Here is a 17,500-nt window from a genome sequence, read left to right as displayed (position 1 = left end):
TACCCCTTCCCTCTCCTTCCTCATTACCCTCCCCCCCTCCTTCAAGATGAGAGGACGGGGACTGGAAGCTGCGCCAAGGACCCCAGTGCGAGAGGCAGATGGGATCTTCAATCATGGATCATGGGTTACGATCCTCAGAGTGTTGGTGGTGACAGTTAATACTCGGCCAGACGTGCCCCGGTCCCCTTCCCCTCCCCCTCCCCACCTCCCCTTCACTCTCATGCTGCTCCTCCACCTCCTCCTCCTCCTCCTCCTCCTCCTCCTCCTCCTCCTCTTTCTCTCTATGTGCTTTCCCCTCCTGTCATCTCGTCTCTCTTTCTCATACACTTTCGTTCTTCCTCGTTCCCCTCTTATTCTTTCAGATTGGCTGTATCTGTGTCCACTCTCTCTCTCTCTCTCTCTCTCTCTCTCTCTCTCTCTCTCTCTCTCTCTCTCTCTCTCTCTCTCTCTCTCTCTCTCTCTCTTTCTCTCTTTCTCTCTCTTCCCCTCTCTCCTTCCCTACTCTTCCCTTCCCGCTCCTTCCTCCAGCTCTCTCTCACTCTCACTCTCTCTTCCTCTCTCTCCTTCCCCTCTTTCGACTCTGATGCTGACTCTTGATTCCCTCCAGACACACACGATCTCCTCTTCTGCCATCCAACTCGAGACAATTTCCCCCCGCTCCGTCTCTCGTTCTTGTATTCCCATCGCCGCTTCTCATTCCCTTCTTCCTAATGAACTCTCTTCTTGTTCTTCTTCGTTTTCTTCTTCCTTCTACTGCTTCTTTTTTTTCTTTGTCCTTTTTTTTCTTTCTTTCTTCTTCTCTTCTGTTCTTTTTCTTTTCTTCCTTTCCCTCGCTCTGCGGTTCTTTATCGTCTGTCTCTTCTTCCTCGTTCTCCTCTTGGCTTTGTTTTTACTTTTCGTCCTTTTATGTTTTAATCGCGTGCCTCTGGCTCTTCCCTTCCTCTTAACTCATTTTAAGAGTTCGACGGAATGGGTAAAGGGGATGGGGGGTGGAAGAGGGAGGGGAGGCATGTAGTTCTTACTCTTCCTCTCCTCCTGTCCTCCACTCCACGCTTCTTCCCATCCTCTTCCCTTTTCCCCTCCTCCTCCTCCTCCTCCCCTCCACCTTTCCTCTCCTCCTCCTCCCCTCCACCTTTCCTCTCCCCCCCCTTCCCCTCCTTGAACACCGCCCTCTACCTCCCAGCGAGGATGTTGCTGGCTCTCCGCCTAGGGAAATAAACACACGCTCCCACTGCCGAGCACATGTACGCGTTATGCTCGACCTGGAGGCGGTGTTCCTGTGTTCTTTAGTGTGTGTGTCTGGGGAGGGGCGAGGGTGAAAGGGGTTAAGGAGGGTGAGGGAGAGAGAGAGGGAGAGGGAGAGGGAGAGAAAGAGAAAAGGACAGAGAGAGAGAGAGAGAGTGAATGAAAGAGAGAGAGAGAGAGAGAGAGAGAGAGAGAGAGAGAGAGAGAGAGAGAGTCCCCTACCCACATCACGTTCCTTTGCTATCATCGTTTTGTCAAGTTTTCTATCTTCCCTTTTTTTTCCCTCTCTCTCTCTCTGGTCTCTCTTCCGTGCTTTACGTCTGCCGTTTAATATTTCGTATGATTCTCTGTATTTTGTTTAATCTCTCATTAGGTCTCCCACACTTTCTCTCTTACTCTCACTTTCAGTATTTACGTTTGCTTACAAGAGGTACTTATAAATCCTCATGAAAATAATTATCCCAACATTTAATTTGATATATTATGCCGCTTTCACAAATATTAGAAAATGATAAATTCACGAGTTCCCAGAAATGTGCCAAAGGTTTTCATCCTCATGGCGTTTATGAGGTGTTGACATACATACTATGTAGTTGATGAGAAAGGAATAGTAATGGTTGGTACATTGGCTACAAACAAAGCTGGTGCGAATATTCAGAAATTTCTCGAGAGTTTATGCTCTCTGTCAAAAAAAAAATCCGATAGGCCTTTTTGGCGATTTGCTAATCGATTCCTTCCTTCCTTATTTCATAATCTCCGAAATGTCAGGCATACTTTATTCCAGTTCCCAAGCCAAAGATTGCCAGCGCTATAAATACGGGGTCATGCAAGTAAGAGTAGGTTACAGCGCATCACTTATTAAAAAGCTCTTGTCGATTTTTGGAGGATTTGATGTGTTGTGTAAGTGCGGGATTGTCATGGCTTGTTATTGTTCTCATGAATTTTAAAGCGAATCTCATGGCGGAAGAACATGTGGTGCCCTTTTTGGCTGCCCGGGCTGTCATTTTCCTTATTTTTGGACGGGATGCAAGCACTCGCGGTCTTGTCTTTTTTTTATGTTTTGGAATGCATTTGCGAACGCTTCGAATCGCCATTTTCTTTTCCCGCCAAAAGCTGAAGGTGAATCTATATTCATTCATTCGCTCATTCATTCATTTTTATTCTCGAAAATGAGCTATCGAAATGCACAGTAAGTAAATACTAAAAGATCTATTTAGTCGGGCTCTTATGTTCATTTATGTTTCAGAAAGTGATTACTTGGTTGTTATATATCTAGTCGCGAGGGAGCCATGTTGTTTAGCCTTCTCTGCATGTATCGAAGCACTTAGAGGTTTCTTTTCTATGCTGGTGAAACGTTATCGAGTTGATTATTTATTTATTCGAATTTTCTGTATGAGCTATTGATGGATATACATTTTAGGTCGAAGTTTGAGAAAGGTAGAACTTTTATTTTGTAGGTGAAATGTAAGGAACATTTCTTGGCATTATGAATGTCGTTCTGCACTCGGGATTAATATATAATATTCGATTAAGAGAAACGGAACGCTTATTGAAAATATCCGGATATTGAACGGGAGGAAGAAGGGGAATTGATTGAATTATGCATGATCAAATCTTGGAAGTAATATTTACTTATTATTTCTTCGGGCCAACCGATTTTCTGATTTATGATTTCCCAGCGCATTCATATTTTATGCCTCCGAGCGTTTTATTGTGGAATTTATGACCATCCGGGGAATCGTACCGGAACCCTGAAAGTACCCGATACCCCCCCCCCCCCCCCCACCCCCCACTGCCGGTACCCGTGGTCGAGGAGGTCCGATCGCCGACGTTTTACGCGAACTGCCGGGCTATTAAGGGTCATTGCCTCGCAGCCGTGTGAGGGAATTCCGACCGGAGGGGATCGTCTGGGAGTTTAGCCTTGTTGTACGCCTAACCTGGAGAGGATAAGGGAGAGAGAGAGTGAGAGTGAGAGTGAGAGAGTGAGAGAGAGAGAGAGAGAGAGAGAGAGAGACAGAGAGAGAGAGAGAGAGAGAGAGAGAGAGAGAGAGAGAGAGAGAGAGAGAGAGAGAGAGAGAGATGGAAATGGAAATAGAAATGGAGAGGGTAAGCGAGTGTGTGTGTGTGTTTGTATGTGTTTATAGATGTATCTATTTTTTACATGGTTGTTCGTGTACATTTTATTATTATTATTATTATTATTATTATTAATGGTTTGGTGCACTTATCGGAAGGGAAGTGAATTACGTGTATATATATTTTCACTTCCTTTTTCGTCGGTGTCATGGGCCGCTGCATGCCTCTTGTCATGTCATGAGGTGTTTGATTATGCGTCCACTTATGATAACAGTGATTTATTTCCATGATGCTATGACAACCCTTGTCATGTCACCAGATCTGATGTGTTTATTTATGGTTGCCGCTTGGGTTTAAGTATATCCCCCCCCCACCCCCCACCTCACCTCTTCTATCCTTCTATCTTTCTCCTCCTCTCTCTCTTCGTCTTCTTCGTCTCCTTTCGTTCTTATTCTTGTTTCTCTACTTTTTTCTCGTGTGTTCCTTATCATTTTCTTTTCTCCTCTTCGTCCTTATCTTCCCCTCTTTACATTCCTCATTTTCCATACCTTCTCCCCTTTCTCCTCCTTGTTCTATTCTTCATTTCCCCTTTCCCCTCGTTCTTCCTCCTTCGTCTTTCTTCCTCGTCCCTTTTTCTCCTCATCCTTCCTTTTTCGCCTGTTTCCTCGTCGTTGCCTTCCTCTTCCTTCAATTCGTTGTTCCTTTCCCTTCCTCGCCTTTCCCTTTCTCTCCTTTTTCCTCCTCCTTCGCCTCCTCCTCCCTCCCCAACTCCTTCCTCCTCCTCCTTTTACTCCCTCCTTTTTCCTCCTCCTTTCCCTTCCCTTGCCTCCTACTCGTCCTCTTTCCCTCCTTTTTCCTCTTCCCTCCTTTCTCCTCTTTCCCTCCTTTTTCCCCCCACGTTCCAAAGTAGCTTAACCCGACCCTCGAGACCCATTTGTTAAAAATAATATATATCTATTTATTTTTAATTACGAATTGATTGCTAATGACTCCTTCTAACCCCCCTCTCTCTCTCTCCTTCCTTTGCAGAGGGCCTGAGGGAGTATTTTAGCAAGTTTGGAGATATAAATGAAGTTATGGTGATGAAGGATCCCACCACACGCCGATCCAGGTAAGCGAAAAATATGGTGTTCTGTTCATCATCATCTTCTTTTTCTTTCTTCTTCTTCTTTTTCTTTTTTTCTTCTGTTTCTTCTTTCTTTTTTCTGCTTCTTCTTCTTCTCTCTTTTCTTTTCTTTTTTTCTTCTTTTCCTCCTTCTTCTCCTCTTCTTCCTCCTCCTCCTCCTCCTCCCCTCCTCCTCCTCCTCCTCCTCCTCCTCCTCCTCCTCCTTTGTGACACAATCTGTTATTTTTTGTTATTTATTCTCTCTTTTTTGTCGTTTTTTCTTGGTAGGTTTTCCTCGTTTGGTGTTTGTTCTTCTTCTTCGTCTTCGTTTCTCTTTATTTGTCTTTCTCTTTCTCCTATTCTCTTTTTTTTTATTCTCTTTCTCTTTCGTTCTCTTTTTTTCTTCTCTTCTCTTCTCTTCTCTTCTCTTTTCCATTTTCGTTCCCAACTTGTTTTTTTTTATTATTATTATAAGTATATTGTTATCCTTCTTATCATCATCATTATCAATTTTATTTATTCTTTATCTCCAGCTTTCTTACTTTTATTTCTGTGTCCTTGATTTATATTCCCTTGTTATCATTTTTTCCCAAAGTTTTTATTTTCTTTTCATTTTTATTTCATGTTAGTATCACGTTTGCTGTTATTATTTTCATTTATTTTCTTTCCTCGTCTTCCATTATTTGTCTTCAGTCATTCTCTCTTTCCTTTCATTTGCTTCTTCTCCTCTTCTCATTTCTCGTGTGTCTTCAGGTTTTATCTCATTATCATTGTATCTTCTTCTCTCCATTCCGTTTCTTGGTTTTCTTTCTCTGTCTTTTCTTTTGTTCTTTTATCTTTCTCTGTCTTTTCTTTTGTTCTTTGTTTCCCCTCTCTCTCGTCTACAATTGTTTCTTGTTTATTTATTTTCTTTTTTTCGTTTTCTCATGTTAAAAAAAAAGTTGTATTGATATTTTTTTATGATTATTTATTTTTTGGTGGAATTATTATGATTAATTATGTTCTTATTATTGTTATGATTTGTATATTATTATTATTATTATTATTATTATTATTATTATTATTATGATTATTATTTGTATATTATTATTATTATTATTATTATTATTATTATTATGTTATTATCATTATCATTATCATAGTCACATTTTTTAAAATGATTATTGTAACCTTTATCATTATTTGTCCTTGCCACTAATCTTTACTCTATTTTATGATTCTTGTATCCGGATAATTTTTATCTTGTCTCCCTTCGTACTTTCCGCTTTGTCTTTTTTCCTTTCTTTCAGAGTATTATTCTACGTCTTCTTTATCTCTAACCTCCTCCTCCTCCTCCTCCCAACCCTCATACTTCCCTCATATTCCCCTCATACTTCCCTCATATTTCTCTAAATTGAAATGTTTCTTGTGAATCTGATTCGACGTTGACAGTCGACGGTGTTCGCGGTTTATTAATGATTCAAGGGTAGATAGATAAATAGATATATATATTTATGCTTTTATTTGTTTTGCTTTTATTTATTTTTTGTCTGTGCGATAGCTAAGGGGAATGGTATGATACTTAAGGGGCTGTCATTACTTATTTACATCTCGTGGTCAAGCCAGGAGTTAGGGGAGGGGGGGAGGGGGGTTACCGCTCCTGCAAGGTGATGAATTATCCAATTAAGGCCTCCGTGATTACCTCATTATTAACTTCTTTTTTTAAGAGGGTTCAGAGTGGGGGTTGGGGGGGGAAGTTAGTAGGGGGCGGAAGGGGTGGGGGAGGGAGGGAAGGAAGGGAAGGAGGGAGGGAGGGAGGGGGTGAGTGTACTGTTTGTCCATCTTTGAGATTAATGGTACATATTGCCTACTTTACAGGCTGCGAGTTATAAGTTAGAATTGTAGTTGTACTTTGGTAATACTGTCATTGAGTGTACTACATTATGTACCCCCACGCTGTAGTGATATACCGGACAATTCTACAGCATGCCATTATGTATCACAACTCATGTGGACGCGCAGTTAAAATATGACCTTGTTTATAGCTGAACCGACGGACATGTATATATATGTCTTGGATCTGATGCACAAGCAACCTGTCAGTGTGGCAATTCTGACTGGTGCTGACCCCACGATGCGTCAGTGTTTTGTTTTTTTTACTTAATTATTATTTTTTTTTTCTTATCGTTTTTTTTCTGTTTTTCATGTGTTGGCGGTACTTGTAATGAGTTCCAGATTCGTATGGCTTTTGTTCTGTAAACACCGCTGTTAATAAATCTCTCGAAAGCATTTCATCTCTTTTATCCTGTCAGTTTTCCTCCGTACGTTCCAGAAAGTAGTATGAATATGATTTAGTATGGCGATGCGAGTAGGAAAATGTATATTGACAAATGTAGAGAAGGTATGAATGAGAATGAATATCTTCACAACACAATAGATGCATTTAACCGGTTTCGATTATATCTTCGTCAGAAATACATGTATTTCTGACGAAGATATGTATTCGAAACCGGTTAAATGCATCTCTTGTGTTTGCGAAGATATTCATTCTCATTCATACTTTTTTTTCTACGATATGAGTCTGTTTTAGTATGAGGGTGATATGTCGTGAGAAGTATATTTATATGTATTTATCTTTTCCTTTATTTTATTTTATTTTATTTATTTTATTCATTTATTATTATTTTTTACTTCGCTTCAGACAAGGGGAAACATCGTTGTCATTTATAGAAAACGGTAAAATGCTCCGTGATGAATATAGAGGGATAACTCGGAAAATTGGTGATTAGTTGCGAAGTGGAAAAAAAAGTTCGCTTTAGGGAATTCGTTATATATTTCGGGGTTAATGGGCTGATACGACGAGATTTAATTATTCGGAAGGGAATTTCGTATTTTATGGACACGCCTCTCTATACGTTTGCTTTTGTTGAATATGTGTTTGAATTGGAGGAGAAAAAAAATGGTTGAGATTTTTTGATCGTGTTATTTTGCTTTTAATTGTAGATACCAAAGTTTAACAGCAGCATCCAGGATCGGGAAGCATCGTAGTTAATATTTAATGCGTACCCGGTCGTTAAAATTGTAATGAAAGCGTAGGTGGTGGTTTTCATGATAAACATGCACAGCTCATGGAATAAAAGCGGGTCATGTTTTTTTTTTCTTTTCTTTTCATTTTCTTTTTCTTTTCTTTTTTCTTTTTAAGTTTCGTTCCTGTATCAACCATTCTCTCTCTCTCTCTCTCTCTCTCTCTCTCTCTCTCTCTCTCTCTCTCTCTCTCTCTCTCTCTCTCTCTCTCTCTCTCTCTCTCTCTCTCTCTCTCTCTCTCTCTCTCTCTCGTCTTTCTTCTTTAAACACACACACACACACACACACACACACACACACACACACACACACACACACACACACACACACACACACACACACACACACACACATACACACACATATTTACAGATATCTATAACTTTCTGTTTGTCTAATCATTCTGCGTCGCTTTGACGTCCGCGGCATTAGCGCTTGACATGGAAAAGGTCAGTTTTGGAGATGACCTTATTGGAGATGAAATCGCGCCGCCGATGCCGTTCCGTTTCGTCCCGTTGCCGTTCCGTTGCCGTTCCGCTGCCGTTCCGAGCCGCCGTTGCCTTCGTCCGTCCGTTGCCGTTCGATGCGTTCCGTTGTCCGTTCCGTTCCGTTGCCGTTCGCTCGCCCGTCCTCGATGCCGTTCCGTTGCCGTCCCGTTGCCGTTGCGTTTCGTCCCGTTGCCGCGATTGGTTTTATTCCATTGATATGCCATTATTTGGGACGAAAATAGGGCGGGTGAATTCTTTATTTACGGCCGTTATCGATAACAAATTGCATGCGAGCGCGCGATGTAAGGCATTCCATAGAGGGAGAGGGAGAGGGGATGAGAGATAAATAGAAAGGGAAGAGAGAGAGAGAGAGAGAGAGAGATGGATAGAGAGAGGAAAGATAGATAGCGAGAAGAAAGATAGAGGGAAACAGAGAGAGAGAGAGTTATAGAGATAGATAAATAGATAGAGTGATAGATAGATAGATAGATAGAGTTATAGATAGATAGGTAGAGTTGTTGATAGATAGAGTTGTAGATAGGTAGATAAAGTTGGAGAGAGAGAGAGAGAGAGAGAGAGAGAGAGAGAGAGAGAGAGAGAGAGAGAGAGAGAGAGAGAGAGAGAGAGAGAGAGAGAGAGCGACCCACCCACTTCCACACAGTCAGTCATTATCCAACATTGGGTCAGTTTGGCGGAAAGCCATCGACCCGGTCGTCATGCTCTACGATTTGCAATATAAATCTAGAAACATCTATGTTCCCTGAGTTATTCAATACTCCAGAATGACTCCGGTAAACGTTAGCCCTCCCCCCCCCTTCCTCCCTTCCTCCCTTCCTCTCTTCCTTCCTTTCCCCTCTTCCTTCTTTATTCGTGTTACCTTCCATTCCCCTCTTCCTTCCTTCCTTTTCTTTTCATCGGACTACCCTCCTTCTTCCTCCTCTCCTCCTCCCCTTTCATTCCACTTCCCTCCTTCTCTTCCTTTTCCCTCCTCCCTTCCTCCTACTACCCTCCTACTCCCTCCTCATTCCCCGCCTTCCTCCTACTCCCTCATCCCCTCCCCCTTCCTCCTACTACCTTCCCCCCCCCAGCCAGTCCCAGGGGTAACCATCATAGATACGGCATCCCCGGCTAGTATTGCAAAGGCGCCGCCGATAGTCACGCAATACTAGAAGGAAAATGGGAAGCAAGTGTGGTGAATCAAGGCTAGGCATTGCATAAAATTGGAGAAAAAAAAAAGAGTAAATGGGTAATAAATAGATTAAGATTTAAAAAATATTAAATAGATTAAGATTTAAAAAATATTAAATAGCTTAAGATTTAAAAAATATTAATAATAAAATCTTCTAGACGTATACATTAAGGGCCCCTTAGGTGGACGTCGCGGTAGGATTTCGCTTGGGCGGGAACCTTGAGCTAATATGTGGAACGAGTCAGAACAGCGTCGGGGAAAGAGCAAGGGAAACAGGAGCAGGAGAACATATAGGAACAGCGGAGTGAAACCCCCCAGAACAGCGAAAGAGAACAAGCCGGAACAGCGCCATTTGGAATAACAGAACACCGTCGGGGAGGCTTGTGAGAAGAGCGGAAGAAAACAGATCAGAACAGGGCTAGAGAACGGGTCAGAACGGTGTTATTCGAGAGGACAAGAACAGCGCCGGAGAACAAGACAGAACAAACCGCCCCCTGGCATCGAGAACAGCGCCTCTTCCGCAGCACGAGAGAGGGAGAGGCTTTATGTTGCAGCAGCATGAAGTAGACATAGAGAGGGGAGAGAGGGGGGAAGGGGGCGCTGGCTCAAGTACCCCTCTCAAGCATCTCTGTCGTTGAAGGCCTGAGGGGGTACTTTTTCCCTCTTTTCTTTTTCTTTCCTTTCTTTCGTTTTTTTTTTTTTTTTTTAGAACCTCAAGGCTTAGGGGGTGACGAAAGAATTATGGACATGTCAAGAGGGAAAGAGATTAGTGCTCTTCCCCCTCCCCTCCCTTCCCCCTCCCCTCCCCATGTCTCTTTTTTCTCCGCGCGGGTTTAATGACTCGGCCAGTGGATTTATGGATTTATTTATGATTGGGATTGGGCGTAGATTGCGCGCGACCTCCGAGTGCGGCGGGATCGTATCGGGAAGGCGAGAGAGGGATTAACTAGTAATGATAATAAATAATCGTCCGGGGGCCGCTGGGCGGCGGGGCTCCGGACGATGTATTGTGGAATAAAAACAGAAACACGTGGATTTTTATGCAACATCCGTTCATAATGCGCAACTGTAAATGCTGCACATGCTGGTGTTAGAGGGAGAGATTTTCAGAAAACTCCTTCGATAGTTTGGACCATTTGTCATATTTTTTTTCTCTCTCTCACCTGATGCCGAGATAACCTCGCCCCGAAAAAGAAATTTCGAGTAGTTCGACACGGGCAGTGACAGGTACAATGGCATCCGTGGCAGCGTTTGGCATACTGCACCGCTCTCGTTCATGTCACCCTTCCCGGCGCTGCGCACGTGAGCGTGACGTCATCCGTGTGGGCGTGGCCGCTCGCGTGACGCAAACATGACGTCACACACCTGGCAGGGACACAGGTTCTCCCCCAATTTGTGGCCAGTTTAGTGATTTTGAGTCATTGAGAATGCCGTACGCGCGAGAGCTTTATTTGGGTGTTTGTGGCCAGTCTATAAGTCACTTGTATTGACAAAAATCGGTGCCATTATAGATTCCCTGTCGCTCCCTTTACGCCGCGGAGGAAAACAATTTGGAGAGGCCGGGGGGAAGGAGAGGGGGTGGGAGTGGTGGGTATAGGGGAAAGGGAGGGAGGGAGGGAGGGAGGGAGGAGCTGGCCGAACCGTTTCCGAAATGCTATTGGCATTTTTCTCATGATCAAAGCCATAGATGTCACCGCGGCACACGTTGGCAAATGGCATCGGCGAAGCGGGCAGGCATCAACACCCTGTAGCGCTTGTCACGGGGTTGAGATCGAGGTTGATAGAGGGAAGGGGAGAAGGAGGGGGAGGGAGGGTCGGGGAGGTGGAGGGGGAGAGGAGAAGGAGGGGGAGGGAGAAGGAGAGGTGGAGGGAGGGCAGGGGAGAAGGAGGGGGAGGGAGGAGTCGGAGAGGTGATGGGGGAGGGGAAGAGGGTGTCGGAGAGGCAAGTCGGGAGATGGGGGGATGGGGGTGTCGGAGAGGTAGGAAGAGGGATGGGGGGAAGTTGGTAGTAGGGGTAGAGGGTGTTGAAGAGGTAAGTCAGGGGGAGGGAAGGGGGCTAAGGGGGGAGGGTAGAAGGACCACACACATTCTCCTTTTTTTTGTGTCATGTTCGGGACTTTAGGGGCGATGACTCTGTATCCAGCCCCCCCCCCTCCTACTGCTGCCCCCTCTCTTCTCCCCCTCCCTTCTCCCATTCCTCCTCTCCCCCCCCCCCACCCTCTGTCTCTCCTTGAACGGTATGGCTATTCTGTGACACGTGCTCTCTCTGTGGGCGAGCGGTTTATATGCACATTACAGGTATAGGTCGATTTCAGAAGTCGTTTCTCTCCGCGATGCTTCATCCGTCCACCCCTTAACACCTTTACCCACAACTTCATCGCCGCCACCCCAACCCCTCACCCCATCACCCCATCACCCCTCCCTTACCCCATCCCCTCAACCCCAACCATATAACCCAACTCTGTTCCCCCCTTCCCCTCATCCTACAACCAACCCCCCCTTAGCCGTTCATTTCCCCCCCCTTACCTCAATCCCCCAACCCCCTTCAACCTCATCACAACCCATCAACGATGACGTAACGATTCGTAATGCACTCGGCACCCGGACCTCGAAACCGTCTCGCGCGATGACTGTTGTTGCTTCGACATTGAGTAGAACGCCGATTCCGAGAAAGTCCCCCACCTCCCTCCCCCCTCCCCCCTACTCCCTTCCCCCTTATCCCCTCCCCCCTTCCTCCGTCCCCACTTCCCCCTTCCTCCGTTCCCTCTTCCCCTTTTCCTCTCTCTCTCTCGTTCGCCCTTCTCTCTTTTATCTCTATCTCCCGCGTTCCCCGTTCCCTCTTCCTCTTCCCTCTTTTACCTTCTCCCTTCCCAATTCCCTATTCTTCGTCCTCTCCTCTTCTACTTCCCCTTTCTCTATCCCCTTTATTCTCCTTCTCCTTCTTGCTCTTCCTCTTCTCCCTTTTCCCTCCCCTTCTCGTTTTCCTTCCTGATTCTTTGCTCTCTCTCTCTCTCCTCTCTCTCTCTCTCTCTCTCTCTCTCTCTCTCTCTCTCTCTCTCTCTCTCTCTCTCTCTCTCTCTCTCTCTCTATTTCTCTTTCTCTTTCTCTTTCTTCATTCCTGTCTTTCTTCCATTATCCTCTTACACAGTGGGTGTTTCAGCATTTTTTGCCATTTCCCTTTCATTCCTTCTATTTCCTTTCTCGCTCCTTGTTTCGCAATCATTTTTTTTTAATTCTCTCCGTTATTCCTCCTGCGCCTTTTCCCACTCCCTTCTTCAGTCTCATTTCCGATTCCCCTCTCTTAATATTTATCACCGTAATCCCCCTCACCTTACATTTTCTGTTCGTCCCCTCTTTATCACTTGTCTCTTATTCCGTGTTCTGTCTCCAGATCCCCCTAATCCTCCTTCCTTCCTTCCTTCCTCCTTCGTCTTCCCCTTTCCCTCTCTTTTATCATCTCTTTTCCTTCTCTTCTTCCCTCTTTTTTCCGTCTCTCTCCAGATACTTTGTCCTTTACTTCTTTCGTTTCCTTCTTCTCAATTTCTTCCTCTCCTCGCTTCCATCTCTTCTCGTCTTTCTCCCTCTTTTTTTTCTCCCTCTCTCTTCTGTCATCTTTCTCCCTCATTTCTTTCCCCTCCCACTTCTATAATCGTCCTTCCCCCTCTCTCCCTCCTTCCTTCCCTTTTCCTCCTCCCTTTCTCTCTCTTTTTCACCTTCCTTCCTTCCCTATTTCTCTCATTTTCACCTTTCCTCCTCCTCCATACCCCTCTCTCTCTCCCTTTACCTTTTCTTTCTCATCATTTCCGCGTATGAATTATGCCTCCATTTTCATCTCTCCTCTTCTTTCTCCTCCTATTTCCCCTTCTTTCCTATTTATACAATATCACCGTTTCCGCTCCTCGCTTATTTTTTTTTCTTGTTTTTTTTTTCCCTTGTTCTCTCTCCTTCGTACCCGTTTTCTTGCCTCCTTGTTCTCAGCTCTGTTATTTGATATTTTATTCATGACTTTTGTGCATATCTCTCGGTTGTTCTCTTGTTATTGTGTTCTTTATTATTGTCGTTGTTCGTTGGTGGTTGTTGTTATTATTATTATTTTGTTTGCATTTTATTGTTGGTAATTATTATTATTATTATTATTATTTTTGTTGTTGTTGCTATTATTATTATTATTATTATTATTATTATTATTATTATTATTATTATTATTATTATTATTATTATTATTGCCATCATTATTATCACCATCTATTTCTCTGCTTACCAATTATCGCTGTTGCTATGGTGCCGAAAAAAAATTAACAAGGCGTTGATTTTTTTTCTAACTGGAAAATAAGATCGCGTCAAATGAAATGAGAAGAGAATATTAAGTTAAAAGGATGAAAAAAGTTAGTTCTCTCCAAGAAAAAGGACGAGAGAAAGAGAGAGAGAGAGAGAGAGAGAGAGAGAGAGAGAGAGAGAGAGAGAGAGAGAGAGAGAGAGAGAGAGAGAGAGAGATCAGACAGAAAGAGAGAGAGAGAAAGGATACAGGTATACAGGGTATCTTCACCACCTAGCTAATTTGAAATATAATGATAATGCCGAGCTATTAGTGAAGAAATATCATGGGGGTATAGTTATAACATATGTATGGGGTTGATATATAATATATATATATATATATATATATATATATATATATATATATATATATATATAATTTTTTTTTTTCGCTCTCAACTTCATGTTGAATGTGGTCTTGTAAGCCGCTTTATGGAGAAACACATACGCACATATGTACACACGCACACAAACGCATGCGCGCGCACGCACATATGTACACACACACACACACACACACACACACACACACACACACACACACACACACACACACACACACACACACACACACACACACACACACACACACACACACACACACACACACACGTACAGACTAATATTATGCGTGCGTGTGTTTATATTTATTGGCTTGTAACACACAAGGTGAAACTACGTGTGTAGAATGGGATGCATCGATTCTCAGTATGCATTTTTATAGCCTCGTGTTCTTTCCGAAAGGAGAGAGGGAGGGAGACAGACAGACAGACAGACAGACAGACAGACAGACAGACAGACAGACAGACAGACAGACAGACAGACAGACAGACAGACAGACAGACAGAATGTGTGTGTGTGCGTGTGTGTGTGTGTGTGTGTGTGTGTGTGTGTGTGTGTGTGTGTGTGTGTGTGTGTGTGTGTGTGTGTGTGTGTGTGTGTGTGCGTGCGTGTGTGTATGTGTATGTATAAAATTATATTTTTGTTTAAGCCTCTGTGTGTGTAACTATGTATGTATATATGTGAAAAAAAAATCGTGCCATGAATATTCTCTCCACTCTGAAAGGTAAATAAAAGGCAGGATGAATCGATAAAGATGTAGAGTCAAAAAAAAAGAAAAGAGAGAGAGAAAAAAAAAACGAAACGAAAAGAAAATAAGAATATAGTGTGGGTTGAAACATGCATGGCTTGCCTATCGATCGGTGGCTTGTACGAATTTGTAATGATAACCTGCTGGTGACGAGTTTGGTCCTGAGGTTTTGGATAATGGGGTGTGTGGGAGGGGGACGGGGGAGGGGATCGGGTTAATGGCGGAGGAGGGGTATGGGGGAGGACGGGAAAGGGGGATGGGGATATGGTTAATGGGGGAGGAGGGGGATGGGGGATGGGGATATGGTTAATGGGGAGGAGGAAGGGAGGGGGTGTTAGGGAGGTTGGGGTAGGGTAAGGAGGTAAGGGAAGGTGGGGGAGGGATGGGCAGTTGTTCGTAATTTAATATTTGTTGGTTATTTCGAGATAAAAAGGAATCGTCTATTTTTCTTTTTACTTTTATGGCACGGGAGGCTACGCTTGTCTGTTATAAAGATGGCATGTCTAGATCTCATAATACAGGTTAATATCTTTATCAATATTCTCCCTACCCCCACATTCCCCATCATCACTTCCTCCCTCCCCACTCGATTCTCTCTCTCTCTCGCTCTTTTTTCTCTCTCTCTCTCTCTCGCTCGCTCTCTTTTTCTCTCTCTCCCTCTCTCTCGCTCGCTCTCTTTTTCTCTCTCTCCATCTCCATTCCCCAAGTGAGGAGGAATATGAGTATTCATGTATGTTGCCTGAAATGATCCTTCCACATGATTGGCAGAGAGGCAGTGGCAGAGAGGAGTAGGAGGGAGGGAGGGAGGGAGGCAGGGAGGGAGGGAGGGAGTGGGGGAGGAGGGATGGGAAGAGAGAGAGAGAGAGAGAGAGAGAGAGAGAGAGAGAGAGAGAGAGAGAGAGAGAGAGAGAGAGGAAGAAGAGATAGAGAGAGAGAGAGAGGGAGGGAGGGAGAGAGAGAAAGATTACGAGCGTGTGAACTTTCCGCGCCCTGACTCAGCACAGCAGCAGTAATGGGAGATCAATTGGACACGAAATAACCCATCGTTTTCGTAGATCAAGTGGCAGGATTTGGAGCTCAAGTGTTTTTTATTGAATGCCACTTAAGGTTCAGTAGAGGGTTGGCTGTGAGGCTGTAAAGTTCCACCATTGCAGTTCGTTAAGAGCGATAGTTTTTTTTTTCTTCACGTTTTATTTGTTTTTTGTTGTTGTCTTTTTGGGGAGTTTTTTCGTGAAATTGTTGATTCGGTGTAATAAGGCTAGAAAACATTCGCCTCGTAAAAAAAATGTGTGAGAGAGAGAGAGAGAGAGAGAGAGAAGAGAGAGAGAGAGAGAGAGAGAGAGAGAGAGAGAGAGAGAGAGAGAGAGGAATAGAGAGAAACAGAGAGAGCAGCCGGATAAAAGTTGAAAAAAATTGGGGCTGTCTGAAGGCCCCGTCATCGTCCACTTATTTGCCGAGCATCACTTTAAAAATGGCGGGCGAGAGGCGGCGTGAATTGTCAACTCCTCCGCTCGCTCGCCGGGGGGACTGGGCGAATCACAGCCGTCCGAGGTGAGTGGGGGGGAAGGAGGGGAGGGAGAAGGGGGAGGGGAAGGCTGTGAGAAGAGGGTGGGAGAGGATGGGGGAGAGGAGGTGGGTGGGAGAGTGTCAGAGAAAGGATGGGGGAAAGGTAGGAGAGAGAGGGAGCGAGAGAGAGAGAGAGAGAGAAAGAGAGAACGAAAGCAAGAGAGAGAGAGAGAGAGAGAGCGAGAGAGCGAGAGCGAGAGCGAGCGAGCGAGAGCGAGAGCGAGAGCGAGAGCGAGAGCGAGAGCGAAGAGAGAGAGGAGAGAGAGAGAGAGAGAGAGAGAGAGAGAGAGAGAGAGAGAGAGAGAGAGAGAGAGAGAGAGAGAGCCGCTTGTAAACGTACCGTCATGTGCAAGGAACGCAAGGGCGGCGCGGGTGATCTTGAAGACGAAGGTTGAGGCAGGTCTTCCTCCCTTCACATGTGCGAGTCGTTAGAGAGGGGAAGGGAGAGAGGGAGGAAGAGGGTTAGAGAGGGGAAGGGAGAGGCGAGAGAAGGAGGAAGAGAGTTAGAGAGGGGAAGGGATAGGGTTAGAGAGGTAAAATGAGAGGAGTAGAGAGGGTTAGGAAAAGGGAGAGGGGAGAGAAAGTTAGAGAGGAAAAGGGAGAGGGGAAAGAGGGGAAGGGAGAGGGGATAGAAGGTTAAATAGGTAAAAGGTGAGAACTAGAGGGGAAACGGAGAGGGAAGGAGAGGAGTAGAGAGGGGAAGGGAGGGGAGAGAGGGGGAGGGGAGGGAGGGGGGAGAGGAAGGGAAGTGGAGAGAGGATAGTTTTGGGATGTAGTTAGATAAATATTTATTCCATTTAGAATTCCCCAAGTGATTCCGAATAAAAACAAACGAGAGAGAGAGAGAGAGAGAGAGAGAGAGAGAGAGAGAGAGAGAGAGAGAGAGAGAGAGAGAGAGAGAGAGAGAGAGAGAGAGAGAGAGAGAGAGAGAGAGAAGTGGGAAAGGAGGAGGGAGGGGGTGAGTTTATGGCCCCCATCTCTATCCCCCCTCGCCCCCCCCCCCAGTGCTTCGAGCCAAGAGCGAGATAAAATCATAGTTATTAATGGGCAAGTACGGCAGTAAGGTGCCATGACGCAAGAGGAAAAATAATCGAGGAGGAAAAAAAAAAGTGGATGTTATTGTGTTATGATCACTGTGTTATAAAAAGGGGGGGGGGCAACAACACAAAGAGGGTGATTGTGATTGTGTTGTTGGGTGGGAAGGGAGAAGGGAGGGAGGGAAGGAAGGGAGGAGGGGAACTGTAGAGAAAACGGAACCATTTAATTTCATTATCAACGAGGAGTACGTTGAACTTTGTTATTAGTCCGGGAATAAAACTAGTTGGCAAGTAATGAGAGAGTTACGTGGCCTTTTTTTTTGG

The 17,500-nt window shown here is 44.6% G+C and overlaps 1 protein-coding gene across 1 annotated transcript in view; it reads left to right on the top strand.

The window, feature by feature from the left end:
- Positions 1–17,500, top strand: part of LOC119572627 (heterogeneous nuclear ribonucleoprotein A0-like) — a 108,539-nt gene that overhangs the window by 59,012 nt on the left and 32,027 nt on the right. Inside the window, exon 3 of the mRNA XM_037919732.1 lies at positions 4,351–4,432. Coding sequence (XP_037775660.1) covers positions 4,351–4,432 — 82 coding nt within the window. The remainder of the gene's footprint in view (positions 1–4,350; positions 4,433–17,500) is intronic.

The sequence above is a fragment of the Penaeus monodon genome, chromosome 4 (genome assembly GCF_015228065.2).
Source record: "Penaeus monodon isolate SGIC_2016 chromosome 4, NSTDA_Pmon_1, whole genome shotgun sequence".
NCBI lineage: Eukaryota > Metazoa > Arthropoda > Malacostraca > Decapoda > Penaeidae > Penaeus > Penaeus monodon.
Note: the sequence above shows the minus strand (reverse complement) of the source record. Positions and strands in the feature narration are given on the sequence as shown.